Source organism: Carcharhinus amblyrhynchos, chromosome 11 (assembly GCF_965287045.1).
Source record: "Carcharhinus amblyrhynchos chromosome 11, sCarAmb.v2.hapA, whole genome shotgun sequence".
Lineage (NCBI taxonomy): Eukaryota > Metazoa > Chordata > Chondrichthyes > Carcharhiniformes > Carcharhinidae > Carcharhinus > Carcharhinus amblyrhynchos.
In genome coordinates, this window is record NC_137334.1 from 57487634 (window position 1) to 57513159 (window position 25526).

At 42.5% G+C, this 25526-nt stretch overlaps 1 protein-coding gene across 2 annotated transcripts in view; it reads right to left on the reverse strand.

The window, feature by feature from the left end:
* kcnh7b (potassium channel, voltage gated eag related subfamily H, member 7b) overlaps nucleotides 1-25526 on the reverse strand; it is a 435683-nt gene that overhangs the window by 154989 nt on the left and 255168 nt on the right. The window contains exons 5-6 of one of the 2 annotated variants that reach the window (XM_080199168.1): nucleotides 22642-23076; nucleotides 16853-16873 (exon numbers count right to left, since the gene is read on the reverse strand). In XM_080199168.1, coding sequence (XP_080055294.1) covers nucleotides 16853-16873; nucleotides 22642-23076 — 456 coding nt within the window. The remainder of the gene's footprint in view (nucleotides 1-16852; nucleotides 16874-22641; nucleotides 23077-25526) is intronic. The other variant, XM_080199170.1, reaches the window with a different exon arrangement.

Sequence of the window (25526 nt, forward strand, 5' to 3'; positions counted from 1 at the left end):
ATAGAACACTACAGCACAAACAGGCCCTTCGGCCCACGAGTTGCGCCGATCACATCAACACCTATCTATAACCCCCAATCCCATAAAACCCCATATACTCATCCAGAAGTCTTTTAAAAGACCCCAGCGAGTTCGCCTCCACCACCACTGATGGCAGCCGATTCCACTCACTCACCACCCTCTGAGTGAGTGGAAGGAGAACATGAAGGGTGATTAACTTATTAACAAGGTAACAATTAACTTATTAACTTATTATCAAGGTAACAAGCAGAATGATGGGACACCATGATTTTCAGATCCTTGTGTCATCTGAGGATCAGATTTTCTTTCCGACTGATAAGTAATGCCCCATTGAGCAGCAGCAGTTGATTGGTATACTGGTATGCCTGTATAGGTCAATGCTTGCAGCGCATCAGGTTGCAATGCAGTATGAAATTTAAGGGCGGAATTTAATGATGTTAGTTGTTGGGGGTTGTAAGGGGCAGGGAAAGAATTAGATGGGAGTCCTGTTGGTATGACTCTTGGTGGTGGGAATAACCTGAAGAAACATGCCGGCTGGAGGCAGGATGCCAATTTGTCTCATTAGCAAACCACTTGAACCTAACTGAGCCAAGTGGGATTTATAGTAGTTCAGGGATTTATCGGGATTCACAGAGGTCACCCACACCTCCCCAAAGCCACCCAGCAAACATTGTGGAGTTTACCTGCAGCCTCTTAGAGGAGTTCCCATGTTCACAGGCACTCAATGCCCAACTGGGGAACCTGCTGGCATCAGGTAGGAGGGTTGCTGAAAGCCAACCCCTCCCGACTCTCCTCCGCGCACTGGCACCTCCCTCCCCATGACCCCCATCCTGCCTCTCTTACCTCTTTCCAGGGATTCAATGACAATTCCTGGTGAAGGCATCAATTTATTCCCAGCCAGTCAGAGCTTCCAACAGCATTGTTGGTAACAGAGAGCTTCTGGCCTCTGATTGGCTGACGGTTCTCAGGAGTGGGATATCTACCCAATTAAGGCCTTGACTGAGTGGGAAGCCCAGCACTGCCCCTGTAACTGCTTGATGGCTCTTAAGTAGTGCTGGGCCTACCATGGAAAGGCAACATGATACTCTGAACTGATGTGTGCGACTGTTAGCACCTCAACTAAATTCTGCCCAATGCATTTGACCAGGAATGCTTAGTTGAGACTACTGCTCACAACTCTTTAACTGTCCTCGATACCAGATTTTAGGCCCCACATTAAAAATTCTTCCCTCCCCCATTCTGATTAACAGGGAAATTCATTACATGTGCTTGCACGCACACATTCAACCCCGGCTACTACCCGCACCAAGACATTTCCATTTATTCAAACCTGCCACTTCTTCCAAGAACATTCTGCCAAGGCATGTCACACAGAGCAAACATGAACCCAGTTCCACTCTTCTTGCAGAAGAAACCCACACTTAATCAGGAGAGTTCAAAGACAGGAGGAGGTCTTGTCACCCAAGACATTTTGATTTCAGCAGGGGATGCTAACATCAAAATCATTATCAGAGGCAGCACACGCGACATTGGAGATAGTAACATTATTCTTTAGCTTATAGACTCATGACAAGTTGAACTTTAGCCTAGTGCTGTGAGACTTCTTACTGTGTACACTCGTGACAAGTTAAGATTGCCCACCATCTGCCAATGTTTACCCCACCTTTATTTGTTAACTCTTGTTACTCTGCCCTCAGTTCTTCAGACAGCATGGGGTCTGTGCTGTATGAAAACAGAAGCACCCTTCTTAAAATGCACTGTTCTTTGCCCATATCTTTTCTTCTTATCTCTCTGGGCAGAATGGAATTGCTAGAAAGAGGCCCATTATTTTTATTTAGATAACGAGCCATCTGGGCCCAGTGCTGAACATTAAACTGTTGACTGGAATGACAAGCACCACCGCACATGAGGCATGTTTATGGCAAGACTCAAAATGTCGAGCACTGAAGAACTTACTGTCATTTAAAAAAAATGCCACCTTGCAACAAAGGATTTATCCTCTGCTATCTTCTGTACTATGTACTATCCAAATTATTTACTACTGGGAATCTGCATGTATTTTGCCTTGAAAAATGAGGGAAACCTGTATTTATTTTGAGTGATTGTGATGTGCTTCAGTATGTAGCTATTTGCAAACATGAGACTAGGAGAGATAATTGAGGTGAGAAATGATATTCAGTGTAGTAGTGCATGTAGATGGAAGCAGCAGACAGAGAAGAAAGCAAGTGGAGACAGCTCAAACATACACGTTTATGTTAAGGGATTCCAATTTAAGTTCTAACCAGGATACCAATACAAATCCTTCACCCAGTTTGAAATACTTTGTAGACCTCTCCTTGATAAATTGAATTCAAAATAATAGCTCCACAGGACTCCAATTATATTTCAGCTGCAGCAGTTATTTGATAAATTATCCATTTTTACTTTTAGTTTGCTGGCTGCATTGAATTCTATGTTGTTGACCGCAACTCATTCTACAAACCTGGTAGCAAATAGAAACTATGCAGATTAATACAATAATTAAAACTGCAACTGTATTCTCATAAAAACCATGGGGGCGATTCTCTCAGCCCACTGCGGTGCATTGGGTCGAGAGACATCAGCGGAGGCCATTTTGCGGACTTCCTGCTGGGCGCCAGAAACCGGCGTGGAGCTGATTACAATATGGAAATCATGATTTACATTTCATTGGCAAGTCTGGGACTGAGGTCTCTGTGCCCACCAGCATCTCCCTCCATCACCCCCACCTTCCTCGCTCCGAGTTGCTCACTCCTGTGGGGTTTACTCCTATTCCCGCTAATGGGGAACAGGCGACCTGAACCCACTGGAGGGAACAGAGGCCACTGAGGCCCCCCCAGGAGATTGGGAGTAAGGAGGAAGGTGTCCCTTGGGCAGTGCCAGCCAGACAATGCCATCTGGACCCCTTGCACTGCCAAAGGGGCAAACTGTCAATGCCACAGAGGGCACCTTGTCACTGCCCACCAAGCATCGGGCAGTGCCAAGGGGGGCAGGGCCAGAGAGAGGCAGGGCCTATTTGGGGGGTGGGGGGGATGATCGGTAGGGGGGGGACCTATTGCCACTCTGCATTGTGATGACTGGGAGAGGGAGGGGTGATCAGGACTGACCATCCAGTGGTAGGAGGGTGGGAGGACCATTGGGACTGTCAGGGGACAGAATCGAGAGATTGGGGCGAGCCAGGTGGGGTGTTGGGCAGATTGGCACTGGCTGGGCAGACATCAGGGCTGGCTCGAGGAAGTTGGGGATGCCAGCAATTAGGTAGTGAGGGGGATATCTGAAGGCCATTGATCGGGTTACATGGCTGGCCAGTGATCGGGCTGGCCAGTGATCTGGAGACCGACAAAGCGGGGCGGGGGGAGGTGGGGGGCCACTGTGCATGCGCTGATCTCTGTGCTGACAGATTGGCACATGCACAGTGGTGCCCTCAGCACTATGCTGCTGGCCTCCCAAGCGGAAATAGGTACCACCCCCAAATTTTCAGAGTGAATCATACTCTGGCACTCTGTGATGCACAAAATGCCAGAGATTCAAGCCGGAAATCATGCTAAAAAAAACAGCTGGATTTACATTTTCCCTCATATTGGGAAGTTATAGACTTTTTCTGAGAGAATCCCGCCCACGCTCTCCATAACAACCTAGCAACTTAATAATAACAACAACTTACGTTTATAAAGCGCCTTTGATGTAAGAAAATGCCCATGAGGCACCACAGGAGTGTAAGCCTACACAGATAAGAAATGAGGAAGATTGATGAAAAGCTTGATAAAAGCAGGAGATTTTCTGATAGATCAAACATGTGCGGTTAGGTTGATTGGCCATGCTAAATTGACCCTAATGCCAGGGGGATTAGCAGGGTAAATATGTTGCAGGAATAGGGCCTGGGTGGGATTATGGTCTGTACACACTCAATGGGCCAGGTGGCCTCCTTCTGCAATGTAGGGATTCTGTGATTCTATGTTTTAAAAGGTAGAGAATGGGAAGGTATTGGGGAGGGAATTCGAGAGCCATTGGCCTTAATGGTTGAATGCATCATCACCAACTTGATGGGTGGTTGTTGCTATTTTTATTCCAGTTACTGTGCGCTCAGGCTGGATCTTGGATAAGAACTGTGGGAAATATAACTGTCTTCTCCCATTAACTCACCAGCTGACAGCAACTTTCGACTATTCAGTCCTGTGATGTGAGCATCATTGACAAGAATTTGTAGCTCATCCCTAAATGTTCTTGAGAAGGAGGTGGTCAGTGACCTGTAAGAACTGCAGCAGCTTGGGGGCAGGGTGTGGGTTGGTGGTGAGGTGGTGGTCAGCTGGGGGCATGAAGGGGGAGGATGGTTGGGTCTCCCCGGGTCCCCTCTTCCTGGATGTTGGTTCCCTTGATCGGGTACTGAGTGCTTGCTACAAAACACTGAAGACATAGTGCAATTAAAATGAACTGTTCGAACTGGCCACAGCACTTCATCGATCTGAATGTCATAAAGTGGATGGAAGAAACTAAGCAAGAACTGTATCAAAGGGATAAATGTCAAACACAAACCACCAGCAGGAATCAGAGGCAAACTGGAGCAAGCCTAATCAGATGTGTTACTATGATGGAAATGATCCTCAGAATGATAACTGTTCAGGAAAAGGCAAACAATCTTGTGCATGCAGCAGATGAGATCTTTTCCCAGAGCTAACAATCATCCAGACATAGATCTCCACAAAAGCATCCAATTAATAATGGTGACCCAAGTATATATTCACCGTGATAGACTCAGTGAATACAGCACAGTGTACAATAGATTGTTGAAACAGGAGCTAATATAGGAAGTGCTGAGTGATAATGTAAGGCTTACCCACCCTTTATAACATCACACCTTACGAGAATAACAGTTTTTGAAGGTATACGGGTACAACTCATAGTTGATTACACTGGGGATGGGGGAGATGTGAAGAGAGATTCTCTGGCCTCCCAGTCACATGTTACCTGCCGATGGGAGGTGACGTGTCGTTTGCTAGTGGCGGGATTCTTTGGCCCCACTGCTGTCAATGGGAATTCCCTTGAAATCAACCTATGCCAGCAGGAATGCGCTGTCGGCTGGGCCAAAGAATCCCACCGGCATGAAAAGCCAGAGAATTCTGGCTGTGACTTTCAACTGCTGGTGACCTGCTTCTTACTTGAAAAATGGATGGCAGTAATTGATAATTGAGGTGATGATGGTGATAGAATGGAGATCTTGGCTTCTCTCTGGATGTCTTGGACCTGAGAGTTGCAATTTTCCTAAGAATAAGGGAGCTGCTTGTCAGCCTGAAGCAGGGACCTAAATATGCAAAGTGGTTTTCACTCCAGTCAGGGGAACACGTTTGCAATTTTCATGTACAAAATGGGCTGACTCTGCACTTTGCACATTTATATTCAGAGTGAGCAATCTTAAGTAGGTCGTTCCAAAAAACAATCTGGAGCATATCAGGAGGAATTCTTGTGAGGTCAGGAGACACAGAAGAGAGAGTTTCAGATCTCAATGGCATTGGGTTAAGTTCTGGGAACAAAAGACCATACGATATTGGAGCAGAGTTAGGCTATTCAGCCTATCGAGTTTGCTCAGAACTCTTAGAGTTATGATGATTTTCACCAAAACCAAACTGGGGCAATGTTAACTTGGAGTGGGTAAATATTGAAAATAAACAGCTGAAGCACCAAATCCTGGAATAAATGTGGAGTTGCTAAGATTATGGTGAAGGGACAACGAAGTTTCAAATAATCTCAGGAGAAGTTATGAAGAGATGCATCTCAGGTCGGGTAGTGAAGGGAAAGATAATATAATATGGAAGAGCTTAGAGTATTCAATTTTTACATGTGATTGTGCAAAGCATTAGGAACAGTAACGAATTAAAATGGAAAGACAAAATGTGGCATTGAACACAGAACCCTACAGTGCAGAAACAGGCCCTTCGGCCCATCAAGTCTGCACCAACTACAATCCCACCCAGGTTCTATCCCCATATCCCTACACATTTACCCGCTAATCCACACATCCCAGGGCACTAAGGGGCAACTTTAGCATGGCCAATCAACCTAACCCGCACATCTTTGGACTGTGGGAGGAAACTGGAGCACCCAGAGGAAACCCACGCAGACATGAGGAGAATGTGTAAACTTCACACAGACAGTGACCCGAGCTGGGAATTGAACTCAGGTCCCTGGAGCTGTGAAGCAGCAGTACTAACCACTGTGCTACCGTGCTGCCCATTGAGGGGAATGGTTTCACAAAGATGAGATTGTAAAATCAGTATTACTAGACACACAATGGGTGAGATCTTTCGGCTGTTCAGGATGGCGGGATCTTCTGGTCCTGCTGCTGGTGTACCCCTGCTGAGGGTTTCCTGAGGCCTTGGCATGGATTCAATGAGAAATCTCATTGACAGTGGCAGGACCAGAAGATCTCAGTGTCAGCCAATGGCAGGTGACCCCCTGCTGCTCGAGAAACACATTGCAGGGAGGCCGGAGAATTTCACCCAATATTTTGTTGACAGTACCAAACTAAGGGACATGGCAAACCATGAAGAAGTATGAGAGAACACCAATGGATTAGCAAAATAAAAACAGATAAACAGACCTTAGGTCACGTGCAGAGAAAGGTAAAGTCATGAATTCTAGGGATCAGAACAACGAAAGGAAGTAGACCCTCAATTTTTTTCTGCAGTTTGGGTGGTCCACATAGAAACATTGATTGAACTTGGTTGGCTGCCCAACACCTTATATTACCTCTGTGATATTCCACTAGAAAATAACGTTAGGCTTATAATATGCCTGCCTAAAAATGGGTGAACATATTACAATGGACACAGATCACAGGATGCATTGTACATACTTCCTATCATTTGTACTCTAATAATAGTGACACAAGCGATATCTGTGTTTCCTTGGTGAGCTAAGCACTGTAAAGAGGTTCATAGTTAAATTGCTAGATTGCTTAATGCAATTAATTGGAGAGTAATCCATCCCCATCATATTTGCATGGAAGTACATTTTCAATGATAAGGCTTCTAATTGCAGGGGAAGGAAGGGCAAAACATGATGGAGAGATGTAGGGCTGGCGAGGGGCGCCAAAAATTGGAAGTCGCAGATCTTGCCACATCTTGAGCCTCCACCAGAAATCTTGTGGATGCGAGAGTTGGCTCAAGATCCTGCCCTTTGTTTAATTAAGCATTCCTAGGATCTGTTTGGTGTTATTTCCTGTCGTGGGACAGCTCTTGTCTTATGCTTGGTGCCCATGTGTGTTTGGGTTTGCACCAGAGTTATGAGTGCAAGGTTAGTGAATGGTGCTCCTCTTCCAGCCCCCTGCTTTGTTGTAGTAGCTCAAATACTGTTGGTACAGTGGACTGCAGCAGAATGAAGGCATTATCACTGCTGCTAGGATACTGAGTATTCACCTACATGTTGTACTGAGCAAGGTCACACACCAACTGCATATTTAGTGAGTGAAACAGTTTTTCCATGTGTGTAATTTCACTGCACTATGGGGAAGCCTGCTATCCTGAAAAAGTCACGTGCCTGTTTCACCTGATTCTCTCTCAGTGAAAGCACAATAAATAGATTTCATTCCTCTCCTGCATATAGAATGACTGTCACATACGTAGCAGTGGTCAGCAAACTGGGAGTTAGTACAGATATCAGCTGCTCCAGCCTAGAAGGAACACAATGTAAAAAAGCTGATGACCATGTCTTCACAGCCAATGGCTGCACGGTCCTCGCCCTGCTTTGTGGGTTAGGTCTGTCTGCAAGAGGTGGCAGTTTTCAAGAACATGTCCTTGATAAAAGTGAAGACTTCATTCCACATCCTGGCCGTGATTCTCCCATCCCGACCTGCAACTTTTCTAACGGGTCGGGATGGGAGATGTACGTCGCCGGCCTTTTTCCAGGATTTGCGCATGCGCTGGGAATGCATGGGCATCTCCCAGAGCCAGAGAACAGTCGCCGGTCAGAGCAATCTGGTCACCAGTGGGAAGGGAGGTAAATAATTTGAATCTGTTTTTAATATGTTTTAAATGTGTTTTAAACGTAATTATCGGGAACTTACTGATCCTGATTGAATCTCCCACCCCGCCAGGAATATGTCATTCTGGCAGAGTTTAGAGTAGCTCCCCACATTTGGCCCAGGAGGTCGGGCAGTAGGGGCTGGTGTTCTTTGGGCATGGGCACCCTGACAGTGCCAGCCTATGCCCCGGCACTGCCGAAGGGGCGAAGAGTTCATGCCCAGGGGGCACCTTGGCACTGCCGATCTGGCATTGGGCAGTGCCAAGAGCGTGGGGCCTATTGTGGGCAGGGCTTAGGGGCAATCAGTGCAAGTGGGGGTGTTCAGCTGCTACTCTGCATGGGGATTGGTCAGGGATGGTGGGAGGGCAGCGGTTGGGGCAGACAGGAGGGTGGGGTGGTCTGCCAGGGTGGCGTGCCTCTGGGGGTTCTGACTCCTGGGGGAGTCAGCGGGTGCGAGGGATCTGCTGGGGTGAGGGGATGGGGGGGGTTGCCACTGCTGGGGAGGGTGGGCTGGCCATCGGGTGCTCCGGGGCACCGGGTGATGGGGGGGGGTGCGGTAGAGCTGTCCAGCAATGGAGAGTCTGATAGATCAGGACCACTGCGGAACTGTCAGACATTGGAGCAAATAGGCCCCGCCCCCTTATTTTTTAATGAGCTTCACCACTGGGAACTCTGCAGTGCTTAGTGTGGGAAGATTCACATGAGATGTTGAACTGACAAAATAGTCGGGATCTAGAACAGCTTTCCTGCCAACTCAGCACTTTTGGGAGAATCGTGGCCCCTTCTTGCGGAGGCTGAAGTCAGAGAAAGACCATTGGTCAGGTTTTATATTGGACAATCTTGGTTGAGAGCTGGTCCGACCCCTGGCTGGTGTCTAAATGGCTTTAAATGTGGCCTCTTTATTTTGAAGTATGTCTAAGAACCATGATTGTTTATCTTCATTGGAGTGGGTAATGTCCCTTATAGCCAATGAGCATAGTGTTTATGATTCTCACCATGGCTGATAAACAGCTGGTCTGTACATGTCCCTGAACACCCCCTAGCCCCTTTGGTGACTAGACCCCTGAACTTGGTCCCTATCCTTGCCTCTGCCCCAGCCCAAGCTTTGATTACATTATAATGGGCTGAGTAAAGAGTCAGCACCTCAATCTTAAAGGAGATGCCTCATTGGAGAGTCACAATGTGAGGGTTGGTGGGAGAGTATTCTGTATTCTTGAGGTCCAGCAATGGTTACCCTACTGGAGACCCTGGATGAATATGGCCTTCTGCTGAGACTCTTCTCCTCCTCTCTCCGACTGCATCTATTCCTTCTCAGTGCTGCTTCTTTTCCTTTCAAGCTAAGGGCGATGTTAACTACACCAATGGGTGGAATTTAATGTCCTCCCTCATGGTAAATTTTACTGTGGAAACATTTAGTCGGGCACAGTGTGGGTGGGAACCCTGCCACCTTTTATCTCCCCACCTCAATTAAGTGGGTGTCTGGAAGACCCATGGCCAGCAACTCCCTCCCCCAACCCCCAACTAATTCAACCTTTTAAGTGGCTAGTTAATGCCCTCTTGAGGGCCACATCCTACCACCACTGGTATGAGCCAAGTAGTGGGGAGAGGGGAGGCAGGGAGTTCACCATTTGGGAACACAAACGAATCTGTGCAGGGTTACTTGTGGGGTCTCAGGGGAGATCATCCCTTGTTCAAAAGCATTCAGTTGATTGAACGGCTTAGCAGAGGAAAGGGGGGCTTGCTGAGAGCCACCCCCTGCTGTTGCTGCTGAAGCACCTCCCCTTCTCACATAGCCCCACCCTGTGACCACCTTTTGCTATCACTGACCTGTGTTTTAGGATCAGGTGACAATATTAAGTCTAAAGTGGGTGTCACAGTTGTAATGACTTCCATGAGGCCTATGAGGTTGGCCTCTTGGAGTATGAACTCTCTGATTGAAGTCATAATTGCTTGCCCAATCAGGGAGCCTCACATAAATAAATATGGGAGCGTCAAGGCTGACAGTCTGGATTCCAACATTGTACCTGAAGCACTCTTAGGAGTGGAATTGAGTTGGTAAATAAAGGGTATCTGGTGAAGTGATGCTGGCTGCTGAGGAGTTATTTCAATAGCAGCAGCAGCCTCCCCAGTAGCACTGCAATTAAATAGAGCTACTTGTCTCTGATTGGCCAGTAGCTCTCAGCAAGCAGAACCTCCATTCCTAGGCCTTTGATTGTGTGGAAGGCCCATCATTGTCCAGTTAACTGTGTGCCTGGCATTTAATATGGTGTACCTTCCCTAAAAGAAGCAGCATGGAGATCTTGCCGACTATCCAGCCAGCAGGCTAAACCCTGTCTCTGTTATTGAATATCGCTATGGTTGGGTCTGAACAGAACCCTTAAAGTCAGAACCAAGGCTTTCATTTCCTGTAAATTTCATCAACTTTCACCAGCAATAGGAAAGTTAGCACTTAAAATCAACAACAGTCAGTAGAAATCAACCAGCAACTAATCAGAAAGTAATTGAAGATCCCTATAAACATTACTGCTCGTGCAAGTGATGCCTAATGCCATTTTGGTGTGGGTGTTTTCATGACGATCATGACGTTACGCAACATGTAACATTGATTTATGCCAGGATCCTTCCTTCTGCTGAACATATGTTTAAGAGAAGACATTGATATTACTAAGGAAAGAGACATTTTGTCAAAGCTTTTCACCTTGCACTCATCAGGTCAATATGCAAAGACACTAATGTCAGGTGAAAACATCCAATTTATATTGCATGAGAAGAAAGTGCTGATTGCTTGGCAAGTGGACCTTGATTGGTAGAGGCATTGCCAGGGAGAATGTACCAGTTTATGGTGACTGAAAGTTAACTGCCAAGAATTTGGCAAACTTAAACCAGGCAGCTTGACTCTGATTAGCTAAGTCATTGCCCTGAAGAATGAGGCAGTGACTGTCAATCATTTATTTTGTTTAGTTAAAACAAACACAAAGTGTGTGCATGTTACTTCTGTCTGCAAAAGCCCTATGTATTTATATATGCAAATGTACAACACTGACAACCCAACTGACAATCTTAACTTGGTTGTTAGGGTAATTCATAAATCAGTGAGGATTATTAAATAAATGTTGTCCAATTGTGGAATCACATCTAATGTTGAGCACTGTGTTTTGAGTTTTCTGAGCATCGGCTAATTGGGGACAGGCTTGTCCATTGTGAACAATGGTAGGACATGTTGCTTGATACAATCCATCAAAATTTGGGACATATGGTCTACACAGCTAACTTCACACTGACACTGAAATTCAGTGCCAACCATTCAGCACCTCTTTTCATGTAATACAAACTTGTTGTTTCCCTTACAGTGGCATTCTTGAGAATTGTCCTAATGAGTACAAGGTGAACATAAGAACATCGACAAAATGTCTATTTTTTCATCAATATTCAAGTTCTCTACTACCAATTGACTAGAAGGCGTTAGCTAGGGCTGTGAGTTCAAAAATGGTATCTGGCATAAATCAATGCTACATGCTGCCTAACATCATGATCTCCATACTCTATATGCTCCCTAATGCCAGTGGTAACACCCACTTCAAAATGACTTTAGGTGTCACGTGCACCTGAAGTATACATACGTGCACATTGAACAGACAGCATCTTATATTACAAAGTGGCAGCTGGAAATGTCGGTATTTCAGAACTAAATGTTGTAGCCAAGGATCTGTGTACAGCTCACAATGGAAATGCTCACAGTTAGTGCCAGGAGTAACATTTTATTGAAAGTTTTTGCGAGAGTGTATACAGTCCTGTTCCTGTAGATGAGAAATACCAACACAGACTGGATTGTGTTGAATATCTGTTTCCATGCAGTAATGCTCCAGATGAAGGCTGGGGTATAAAAAGCATTACCTCATGGAAACAGGACCTTTGACACAATCCAGTCTGTGTTGGTATTTCTCATCTACAGGAACAATAGTATTAGTTTCATGTGCCTGCCCTGTTCCATTATCCCTTTCTCTCCTTTCCTCCCTTTAACAGCTTAATTGTTCTTTAAGGCTAAATTGGTCTCTGTCATTAACCTCTACTTTGCTAAGACGATCCTTAAAATCCTCCTCTTTGACCACACTTTTAACAATCAGACCTAAAATCTCCTTACTAGGTTCATTGTCAAACCTTGTTTTATAACACTTCTGTGAAGCACCTTGGAATATTTCATTACGTTAAAGGCGTTAACTTGCTGTTGTAACCAAAATGTTTTGGAGTCAGTTAACAACGATACAACTCCAGCAATATCTTCCTCCATTTACACAAAATGAATTTAGCAGAGTTGACATAGTAAAGCATATCTAGAAGTTACCAAAGAAGTTTGGAATAAGAAACCAGCAACTAAACTATAATTACTTAATATATGAGTGTTTTATAAAGTGCTGGTGTGGTAGACTGCCTAACAATTAGCACATGGTGAATGAGATAGAGGATATTCAAAAACGGCACTTAAATAACAAAATCCCGTCCTTTAAATAATCCCTCAGTACTCTTACAGTAGCATATCCTCTTATCCAATATAGTGAGTGGTGCCATAGGCTGCTTAATGCCTGACAAATGAGCAAATTTCTCAGCCAAATACTCAATCGGATTTCAAAGGAAGAAGAATAATTGAATAAGCTGAAATAATTGGGAAAAAAACTAAAAGTACTATAGACACAAATGTTGTGAATATTTTCAAGATTTTGCAGCGTCTTCATAAAGTTAAAGTTTATTTATTAGTCACAAGTAGCTTTACATTAACACTGCAAAGAAGTTACTGTGAAAATCCCCTTGTTGCCACACTCTAGCGCCTGTTTGGGTACACTGAGGGAGAATTTAGCATGGCCAATCCATATGGCACATCTTTGGAGTGTGGGAGGAAACCAGTGCAAACCCACACAGACAGGGAAGAACATGCAGACTCCACGCAGCCAGGTATTGAACCTGGCTCCCTGGTGCTGTGAGGTGACAGTGCTAACCACTGTGCCACCATGCCGTCCTGCAGACTTTACTCATTTATTCCAATATAGCTAAGATAGATTGAGAATGTGGATCCATATAGTTAATGCCAATAAAGTGTGATGATCATTCAACGTAGCTGTATTGTTCCTCTTTGATATTTTAATCATGTGTTAGTCTCTTTAGCCTTTAAAAAATCCATCTCTTTTGCTGCGGTAAAATGAATGAGAAGTTGGTTCCAACAGCAGGAATAATATTCTATTTGTGAAATGATGTATCACATTTAGGTCAATTATGGTTTTCAGCACCTAATCATCAAGGCAAGATACAGCGATCAACAGTGACACAGTCACTTCAGCCAACAACATGATACTGGACAACATCCTAATGTCAATTCTTCCGTTAAATCTGTTTAGATTCTACAACTTAGCAGCAAACGTTAACAAAAATCTTCTGTGTTGTACATAACAGTTGCATTTTTCAGCAAAAATGAAAGGTTTGTCACTTGATCTTTCAAGCTAAAATGCATGTCGAATTTTGAATTCTTAAGTGATTCACTGAGCAAGGTCTTGGTGCGATGTTTCCACAACAATGGCCATTAATTTATGTAGATGTCAGAGCCACTGACCTACAGCACCTAACGCTACCAGATATTTGCTTGCACTTGCTAATATCATTTTGATCTGACAAGTTAATATATCTTCTTCGCAGCTGGTGGGATAAGCAGAATTTGGAATAGGGATTATAACTGCTGATGCAAAAAGTAAATAAATGTAATTTGATTTGGCCTTTCCTCCAAAAACGCTGACCCAGTAAACTGTTCACACACAGTTACTAACATTTTAAATTTTGCCAGATAAACATATTAACATAAGTTGAAAAGGTCGAGAGGTTTGACTGATACATAAGCATCATTTCAGAAAATGATGCTGAAAACACAGCGACCAATTTGACTAGGCTTGCTATAGTGACTGAAGTTGCTTCCATTTATGCAGCTATCATACAGTAACAGACTATTCTGCTCAGAGAAATATGGGTCTAAACAGATAAATGCAGCATAACTGTTCGCACAATGATGGGAGGCCACATGGAGGACACTGCTCAGCCAAATACGCACGAGCAGGATGTCACTTGTGTTAAAATGTACCGGTAAAAAGATAAAAGGAAGTTAACTATGTTGTAAATAATACCTCATAGTTTACAGTCTAAAGTTATAAGAACAAAATGCTCTAAAATATTTGAAGGCACATCTATGTTTTGGTTTCTGCTCACAAATGAATGAATGTGCTAAGGTGTTACTGTCAAAAAATTGCAAAGAAAACATCTTTTTTCAAATTATGAAAATAGTGAAGTAAAAAAAAACTAGACTCGATGGAATGAAGTATGTGGTCTGGACACATGCATATTATTTCAAAATTAGAGTAAGCATACCCCCTGCCATCCAGGAATGGGAAACTATTATTAGAAAGAAACACAGAAGGGAAGCTGTAAGAATAGTCTGCTATAAACAAACATTGTAGTAATAACCTATTATGTTTCATCAGTCACATTTTGTAACAGTCTGACCTAGTTATAACACAGATTGTGAAAATTACAAGGTTCATGCCTCTCTTCATCTTGTCACTCAACAATTGTTTTTATCACAGATTAAACCACTGGGGATTATATTGTGTTTTGAACTTAGTCTCATTTTTGTTTTTCAAGGAGATCCTGTTAACCTAACCTACCCAATGGAAAACTGAAGGACTCAGATCAACCGTCTGATTTTCAGCCCACTCTATTCTATAATGAAAAATACAGTTGGGCAGGGTGTCAAACAGATGGCTGGCTAATCCGATCCATTCAATTTCCCAGTAGATAGATCAGGTTAAAATTACCCCCAATGTTTGCAATGCTAACATTGAAATTCTCCTATGTTTCAAACACTGGAGGCAGCAAGTTATTGCTGGGGCTCACCACAAAGGGCGTGCAGGTCCATATCAGTATATACTAGTAAATATAACAGCCTGTTTCCTTACCATCAGTCTACCAGACTCCAGGAAACAGATCCATTAACATTGAATTTGTCTCTTTTCAAAATAAATCTCAGGATATGGACAAGATCTGTACTACTTGTCCATACCTAGTTGCTTGTGAGAAGGTGTTGGTGGACCTATTTTAATCAAATTTGTCTCCCATCAGCTGCTATAGGCAAACAGTGACTTTTTTTGAGGTGTAGTCCCAGTCTTCAGCTATCTCACTTGATTTGCCATTCTGCATATGTAAACCTTGTGAACGAGTCTTAGCAGTCTTAACACAACGGAACTTGAACTGACTGTCCTCCGATATTCACACTCAAACTCTCTGACTGATGACAAAGAGTAGTAATTGGAGCGGGAACAGTAAACATTATATCTGTCCACAAGAAGGTTCATAAACCAGCAAAATAATGGAAAATACTGCGATTTCTGCCTATCTGCCTTTAAAACTAAATTATAAATTTAATATTGAATTTTACCTCTGCATAAGCAAAGGGGAAAATTATACATTTATGTTCTGTTATTAATCAGGGATGTTAGTCAAAGGCTTAGTGCAGGTAGGTATTACTAATAAGGAGCTGGAAGTATCAGGTACCATTTCTATAAAATGCATTATGAAAATAAATATATTTCTTAACTGAATAATTACAGGTTTGAATTATGATGCATTTGCTGTGGTCTTAATATGCTTAAGATGTTGCACACCTGAAACAATCAACATATCAAAGACCAGTTATATTATATGGTACATAAAATTAGAGAGCATGTAGAAATACAAAGGATAATCAAGGACTGCCAATAGAGTTTTGTTGGAGTCAGTCATCATTGTTAAAAGTTCTTTTTAAGAAATAGTCGACTGACTTATAAGTAGTCGTTTTGTAATGTTGAAAGAGAAAGTTTACCACAAACATGTGAAAAAGGCACAATGTAATTTGTGTAAAGGTTTCTCCTGGTATGCCGTTCTCAAGATTTTTTCTGGAGATGGGGAATTAGAATGCAGCTTTCTACACCCCTTTGGTCTTAGTTTTACATTCTCTTCATGCTAAACCAAAATTCTCAAATTTATCTGTGTGATCTCAGTGTCATATTTTAAGTTAGCAATTACTGATTGATTTACAACAATCAGCAATTTGCTAGAACATTCCTCCTTTTTAAATCATCTTTTCAATTACATACATGATTTATTTTCTTTGTACTATTGGCAGTGATAGTAAAAATGTTAACCTAAATTTTTATTGCAAGATAACACTGAACGGTCAAAATTCCTTTCTCTACAGTTAACCTGTTCAGTATAAACAGGCTGTTGACAACTTTTTTGAAATCATGCATACAGGAATTTCAAGTAAGTAGTTGTACATTAATATCTTGTGATATGATCTCAGACCAAAGACGTAGAGATTTTGAAACATTACTACTTATATCTGTGACTGCAAATATACTAAATTTTGCCTGGTTAATTGACTTTGTTTTAAATCAATAATGGTCAGAATGATTTGCCATTAAACAGGTCCTTCGATTCATTACCCTGATATTGATTTCAAATTGCAATGCTTTGTATATAGCATCCTAGAAAAAATGGACTCTCCTACAAGGAGAAATAATGTAAATTCAACTCATTATAAGAACTGATAAAAGTCCAAAGTAGTATAAATTATCAAACAGTCTTAAACCAGTCTCATCTATCTGGCACTGGCCAAATTTTTCTGATCTTGCAGCAACAAATTTACTCCAGTCTACAAACGAGCAGATTAATGTATTGAAGTAACATTAGTTAAATAAGAGCATGCAAGTTCAGTTGAAAATATTACCTTTAATATTTCGTCCGTTGTCTACGTTGCGCCACAGCGACAAGTAAGAAAAAAGAGACAAGAAAGGTACTAAATGCTAAACTGTAAATTTAAAAACGGAATCATTTTACTTCAGAGTGTAAGTGCTCAGTCCTATAAATACACCATCTCTCACTATCAGGACCTCCATAATGGGGCTATACAGCCTTTGGGTCTGAACCTTTAATGATACATTTTGTGCTATTTCATGCAGCATGCATTCAAAGGGAACCTCACGATAAGTTGCAATAAGCTTTTGCAGAACATACCTCATCACAGCATGTGAGATAGTTGCTTTTCAAAGGTTGAGTGATAATGAGAATGGAGAGTTGCAGCGAAGAATGATAAAAAGAACCAGGGGTTTGAATATACCCATTAGATTCATACACAGTTCTGGTGGCTGGTTTCAGATGTATATGAAAGATTGCTGATGAATGGGAGGATGTATTAAGTTTTAGTCTTTAAGGGTGAGATTTTCCCACCTCCCCCCACTCCCACGGGAGGTATTTTCTGGCGATGGAGGCAGCTTGCTACTGGCCGTTGGTGGGATCTTCTGGCCTTGCCGCTGTTTATGGCACTTTTGTCCTGCTGCTGGGGAATCCGCTGCAGGGGTTCACTTTGGCAGAACTGGAATATCCTGGCGGTGGGAAGGACTGGAAAATCCTGCCCAAAGTCAGTTTCTAGGTGAGACCCATAATATCTGCTACATTTAAAATGGCAGAGAGTCATAACACTAATTAAATACTCAAGTGGAGAAAAACTGCGACAGACTTGAACCATTACTGTGAGCAGGATTGTCTGGCCTTGCCTGACACCAGGCTTGTCCAGTCCCACTGAAAGTCAATGGACATTTGGCTGGGCTGCCTCATTGCCCATGGTAGGTCTCACCACAGCAGGGCTGGAAGATCCCAACCTGTATATTAATATTCTTTTGCTTGTGTGGAAGAATGCTTGTAATGATATTGGGAAAAAATTCAGTTTACATGATAATATAACTGAGATGGCCATTCTACGAATAACTACAACCAGAATTTTGCATGATATCAAGCCTCAATGATGTGTATTGCAGTAGAGGATAACATTTCAAGGACAAAAGTTATCTTAGCCTGGAAGACAGTAATGGATATTTTTCTCAATGACTTTTCAGATTTTCTGCTGAAGACTTTTGAAGGTAAATGCAAATATATTCTTCTTGCAGCAAAACATGAATTCCAAAGCATCTTCACCTTAGAAAAAAAATCCCAACGCACTTATTTCACCAAGGTAGAAATAAAGAGTGCTGACTGGACTGTTCATTAGTGGGACGTATCTGCAGGATTACAGCTCGCCCATGCTGCTTAAAGCACTACTTAAAGGAAAAGTGTATTGTGGTTGGAACAGGTCCTGGAAATCATGGCTGAAGAGAATTTGACACTCTAGACAAAAGCACTGGATCAAAAGTTTTCAGATATATACCGGAGGTCTTAGTGGAAGAATTGAAAAGGAGGAGCAATGTCCAGTTGTCACAGGGGCAAAGAGGCCCTCTAGATACATGACCAAATGCGAGTGGGTGCTTGTGTCATAGAGTTCAATGCTAGGAGTCAAGCCCCGAGGACCTGGATGCAGTGGTACAAGAAGTTCAATTATCTCATCCAAGAGTTTATGCCCTGCCCCTGTGTGCTCCTTGCCAGAACTTGTGAAGTTGCACAGAGCGCTGTTAAATCAAGTGAGAAAAGACGGCTGTGAAGCACTCTGTGCAATTTCGTACAAGTGGTCAAGGTCATTGAATGCATCATCAAATGCCATATCCCACTACTCTTAGCCTCAGCTACAGCTCAAATCAACCTCCCCTCACCACTGCCATGACTTAACTACCAATCTCTTTCAACAGGCTTCATTCCTAACAATCATCTGGTTCACGTTGCCCTCTCACACTTGGAGTGGAAGAGTGTTGATCAGGGGTGAAGAGCTGTGCAAAATGAGCTGGTTTTGCAATTAGCATTTCTCACTTGATTTAACAGCATACTATGCAATTTTAAAGTGGTGACGAGTATCACACAGCAGCAGGGCCTAAACATATTGGCAATGCTGGGAATCTGAGGTTGGGGCACTATTTTTGAAGAAGTATAATTAAAGAACACCGCCCCCCGCACCCCCCCCTCCATAGCAGACATCTGTACCACCCTACAGATATCACCCCACCCCAGTGGATAAGGGGAATATCCTCCCCTCTCCACACACACAGAAGGGACTCTCTTCAATGGCAGATGGTAACCACGTATCCCAAAGGGCAGTGTCACCTGCCAGTGCCCCCTGCCTGTGCAGCCTGGCATAATGCCAGGGGGTAAAGTCCAGGCTTGTCCCTCAACCCCCAGAGTCTTCAGGCATCTCCGTGCCTCCGGTTTGATTATCATTAGTTTTTATTTTTGAAAAGCAGTAGTGATTTGAGCCAGCATGAAATCACACTACTGGGGCGTGTGTGTGTGTGTGTGTGTGTGTGTGTGTGTGTGTGTGTGTGTGTGTGTGTGTGTGTGTGTGTGTGTGTGTGTGTGTGTGTGGAGGGGGAGGGGGGGAACCACGGGGGAGAGGGGGTGGTATTTTTGGGCACTCCTGGGGGTGAATCTGATCATGTCACCAGCAGGGGGGGTGTGGTGGGGGGCGGGCAGGGAGTGGGGATGATCTCAAACTGAGATCCTACCAGTGCAAATCCCATTCCGGGATTTGAGGCTGTGGCTAACGGGGCTGCTAAATCGCAGTCTTCATACTAGAATAGGACAGATCAAAGTGTTGCTTCAGCTATACAAAAGCCTGGTCAGACCTCACCTGGAATACTGTGAGCAATTTACCATAACTTAGGGACTTTGAGTTCAGATATCATTCTGATAAAACCAGTTTGTACTTGGAACAATTACAGGCTGGATTTATTAGAATGATATCTGAACTCAAAGTGTTAAATTACAAGGCAAGATTCTTAAAAACCAGGATTGTATTCACTGAAATGTAGAAGGCTAAGTGTGACGTGATCAAGATATTAAAGGAAACTGCTGGTTGGATGGGGAGAAACTATTTCAGCTGGTTGTGGATCATTTAGGAATGAAGTTAGAAAAAGCCTCTAAATGTATCCACTGCTAAAAGTTTGGAACTCAGTGGCAATTGATGCTAATGTTAATTTTAAAACCATGACTGACAAATTTTTGTTAACCAAAGATATTAATGTATACAGGGCACAGGCAGGTATATGGAGTTAGTTTGCAGATCAGCCACAATTTTATTGAATGGAATAGGCTCAGGGGCTAAATAGCTTACTCTTCTTCCGATGTTTATATGCTGCAAGCCACCTTTCAAAGACTGCAAACTCTGCCAACCATTCAACCCTGACAGTCATATCAGCCGAATGCACAATCACTTTGGCCCAATTCTTCTGAACAGTATTGGAATCGTTGCATCTGATGCTAATCAGACCCAAAACTACACAGTTACAAGAGCTTTAAAAAGGCCAGACTTCTGATCCGCAATGCAGAAGAACTCCCTCAATGCAGGAATCCATGCAGAAAGCAGCAATGAGAACCTATACAAAAGCCATGCCCTCCTTTTTAAGGCACTATTAGCTATAAGGTAAGTTTAAATGTCCATTGTGAATTTAGTGATTGGGTAATGAATGAATGTTAGTGAACGGGTAAATGAATGAATGAGGGAATGTGTTGTGTGGTGAGGTGAATGCAGTAAGTGGGCAAGTGGGTTGTGTGGCAGGTGGTTAGCATAGTAAGATGGCAGGTGGATAGGTGGTAGGGTGGCAGGTGGGTAGAGTGGCGGGTAGCATTGCAGGTGGATTGGAGAGGTAGGGGATTACTTGTGGGTAGCTATTGACATAATGTGATGGACAGGGCTGCAGGTAGGCAGGGTGGTTAGTGGGCAGGGTGGCAGGTGGGTGAGGTGGATAAGTGGTTTGGGAGGTAGTTGGGTCAGGTCCAGTCAGGACATAGCCAGGTTGGTGGCTAATGAGGTCAGGTTGGTGAGTATTTGGGTGTGAGATGGTGCAGAGGCAACTTGGGAGAAACACAATCGAAAGCACCAAGCAGATAGATTCAAAGTAGAAATCAACCAGCACCTAAGTAAGTTGCTGATGATTTCTTCAAATAAAGCTACAAGTAGGGGTGTTATTCTGTTGCTAAATTTATTTTTGCTGTGGAAGTTGAGAGAGGACATTGGCTGAAATGTAGCTCCAAATGGTACCACTGACATCAAATCAGTGTGATTGATATCAGGATCTGCCTGTTCTGCATACTTTCTGTGGATGTTCACTTTGCACATGAGAGTTAATGTCTGCATCCAATTGCATCAGATACAATTTGCCCCACAAATGTACATAAGTGCTGCAGGTGCCTTTTGCAGCTTTGTCAGTGCTCAGAGCATCTAATAAAATGGTGCCAATGGGACTAATTTCTCATTCAAGGGTTTAGTACAGAATCCTAAAGAGTAGGGCTGACATACCATCAAAGGTTAGCAAATCAGCAATGGATGGCTGAGGGTGTTGAAGGGAATATATAGGTGGACAAAGTTGTAGCAATAATGGTGGATGAAATCATGGGTGGACTTGAAGATGAAAATGAATGTTTTACATTTATTATTTGGTATGACTGGGAATATGGAACCAGGAGGCGCCCGAAGTGTTCCGTTCCAAAATATTACAGGCCCCTTTTCAGCTCTCCCAGATTGCTTCCTCCTCATATTGTTTCTACTCCTGATCAGCCTTTACCCCCTTCCAGACTCTACCTGCGGGCTGCCACCAAAATGGAGACTCGGCCAACTTGTCCATGTGGATCTTCCTCTGGACCCCCAGTGGCATTTCCAGCTCACCAGTAATATGCTGATGAGATCCAATGTTCAGTTTCCAATGAGACCTGGGCTTTTGATATCAGATTTGCATTCTCAATGTGTTCCTTATTTCAGGTTCAATTGCAGTCAATATCATTTTCATCCCATCAAGTCTAAAGATGACAACAACGTGGATAAGGCTTTGGCAGCTTTAGACTAAGGTAATCACACATGTAGCGAAATATTGTAGAGTTGTAATGTTGATGGATTTGTTGAGTGAGATACAAAAGGGCCATTATTCTATGATTCTATCTATTTTAACTAATCCTATATATACTTTCATTTTCTACGTTTACTGGGCTGCTCCTGGTAAAGGTGACTAAATATATAAGGAGGTTCACTCACCCTGAGTATAGTGATTGTCTGACACATCATGCATAAAGATGCTGTTAAGAGTGACTCATCCTACATCAATTGACTCCCTTTAGTAATTCACAAATGGTTATTTATAATGACTCAACCGACATTTGACTCATTGTACGAAAGGCCATAACTACTGATTCATTTTCTATATACAGACCATCTATAGGGCTCAACTCTCTTCAGGGTATATGTTTTGTAGTTTTCTCTGCAATGGGAGACCACCAATTGTGAATATCCTCTATACAATACAATGATCCACCTGTACAAAGGGTTTGTCTAATTTTAATCACCAAAAGAGGCACAATGACTCACTGGGCATAGCTGTAGGAAACTGGGGAAATACCATTTTCATAGATGATTTCATTCGTTGTCCATTCCCCAGAAGGCACTGGGAAATGTACATTGAAAATCAGGATTTGTGGACTGAATGATTAAAACATTAGCCTTATTAACGTTGTGATTAAATCATTTGCAAGTCAACATTTTCTGAAGTAATAACGTGGTAAAATCTAAACTCATAGAAAACATGCTTTCTAAAGCAGTGAGATGCCTACCTTCACTTGCATGTCGATCCCTAAATATAATCCGAGAGTTAACATGGTATCCTTCAATGTCATGGGCGGAAGAGGCTCTTCTCATACTGCACACACTTTCTCTTGACTGACTGTATGTTAGACCAGAGGTAGACTGCAATGTGTCTGGATTCAGTCCATCCCAATGTCGCTTTGGTGAAGAATGATCCAGGGGTCCTGGCAAATTTACAAATGGCGGAGAACTATCTGGCTCTGTCAATGCTTTAGTGTCTTCAAACTCAGAAGGGCCACAGCTTTCGCTTGTGGGGGATTTCAAGTCTTTCATGGCCAACGAATCATCGCTTACTTGAGATGGCTCCACTACGACTGCATCTGGGTCCTCTTGAGGAAGAGATTGTTTGCTAGATGTAAGAAGTCTTATTGCAGGCAGCTTTAGTCTGAAAAATCTTCCTCGGCCTACAGTAAATGAAATAAATGAACATGAACAAGCAATACTAATCATTTGTTTACTCATACTAAAATACCCAATAACAAGAACATACAGGAAACAAAAGCAGACATTGACAATAGCAAACACATGCCAGATCTCTCCATCTGCTGCTACATTTAAAACAGAAATTCTGTTCCTTGACAGTGGGCTGATATGTTAATTGCTTACAATTAACAAGATGCACAAACTATTAAATTGTAATCTGATCAACTTTGAAAATATTCATAAATGTTTCATTGATATGCCAGGAAAAGGATTCAAGAGTTGTGTGTGCATTGAAGAACATTTTTGAGCAAAAAGGACAATTTTGATTATGGATGGCATTTTAAATACATATGATTTTGTCATCATTTTCTGAACAAAGGAGATGACAAATACAGGGAACAAATCATACTGTGGACACTGGAATAAATTAAGAAAATGACAGAGATTATGTATTATCATGCACAAGCTAGAGACCATTCCTATCCTGCCAGTTTTCATATACACAATGGTGGCACAATGGTTAGCATTGCTGCCTCACAGCGCTAGGGACCCAGGTTCAATTCCCACCTTGGTTCACTGTCTGTTTAAGTTGATTTATTATTGTCACAAGTAAGCTTACATCAATACGCAATGAAATTACTGTGAAAATCTGTGTAGAGTTTGCGCGTTCCTCCTGTAGCTGCAAGTGTTTCCTCTGGGTGCTCTGGTTTCCTCCCACTCTCCAAAGAGTGTGGGTTAGGTTGACTGGCAATGCTAAATTGTCCCTTAGAGTTAATGAATTAGCAGGGTAAATACATGGTGTTATGTGATAGGACATGGGTGGGCTTGTGGTTGGAGCAGGCTCGATGGGCCAAATAACCTCCCTCTGCACTGTGGGGATTCTATGATAAAACTGGCTACTAACAATGAATTAAAAAAAATTTCTCAGTAGGTATGCTGAGAACCTAAATTTTTAATAAAAGGTCAGGTGAAACACAAACATTATGTCATGTCTAGATACTTGCAATGAATTCACAAATCGGAGTTAGGATTGAAATTCTGATCTTGATGGTACTGACATTCTATTTAATTTCACACTTTCAGCTTGAGCTTTGTGATAGCCAAACTATTTCAGTGACTGATGAATCACCTTTGTCAGCCTCTTGACAAAGTGGTAAGCCTACTGGAAGCTGAGCATTCTTACTCTTGATCATTCTGCTCATAATGTTCTGAACCATCGTTTTTCAGAATGAAGCAAGGGCACTTGCAGACAGGGAAAACACTTCAGATTCTAGAACTGCCACCTCTCATTACTCAGAGATTGTCTTTGACAAAGGCTGTTACACATGATGAGGGTTGACTTGAGTTTGACGACAAATTGAATATTTGTTGCTCTTGGATATTTTAGATCTGTGCTGCTGCAGTGGTTTAGTAGCTACTGGTGTTCTCAATTTTGCGGGAACATTTGACTTTTTAAAAAAAACTTGGACGGTCGTTTTCATTTGACAGATTATTGTTGTACTGAATGTTGACATGTTGCTTTTTTTGATATGTGTCCAGCAAAGGTGTTTGTCGAAAAAAATGACTGTTGGCAAATTAACGAATGAATGCTTAACATGTTCATATGGCATTCCTCTGTTCATTATTTTAACACAGGCATTGATTCATTTGTTTTACACATTTTGACCAATCTTTCAAAATAACAGTGAAAGGAATTTCATTCAAACTTCTTAATCATTCTTCTGCTCACATTAATGTCAGTCATTTCTGTGGCATATTTTCCTGTGCTTCTTTATTTTTAGAAATGAATTCAGCTCACTTGAAAGATAGAAAGAGGAGTAGAGATAATTCAGTGACCAGCACTCCCAAGGGAAGCAGACTTCCCAGAGATTATGGGCTTAAAAATTGGCACCAGACATTTTAACCCCAACTCCAATCTGCCTTGCCATTGGTTGCGGTTTCTCCACAGGGCGTCCGCGAGCACGCTAGTGAAAAGTGTGAAAAAGTTGCCAACGTCAGCAAAATCCACAGGGAATCTTAGACTGATGTGTGTAAGAAGTTCCAGTGATATTTTTATACTCCTGAAGCCAATTTGGTCCAGGAAAACATCTGAATGATGCAAATGTCAAAACCAGAATGAAAAATGTGATCCAAGCACACATTTTTAATCATTAGAAAATGTTTCTTTCAGAATGTTGAGAAGACAACATACAACCTCCTGAGGAGCTCTAAGTGTGCTATGTGTTTACCTGCGAGCACTTAAATGGCAGGATATGTATTATTCAAACATCATGGTTTTCACAAAGCTCCAATGCAGAGGAAAAAGTAAAATACCATATGCAATAAGTCTGAAATATAACATTAGACCGTGTGATTCCCAAAGAACTTTTACCTTGTTCCAATTATTTATGCATAGCCTTTAATGTACAGAATGTACAAACTTCAGAAGAAC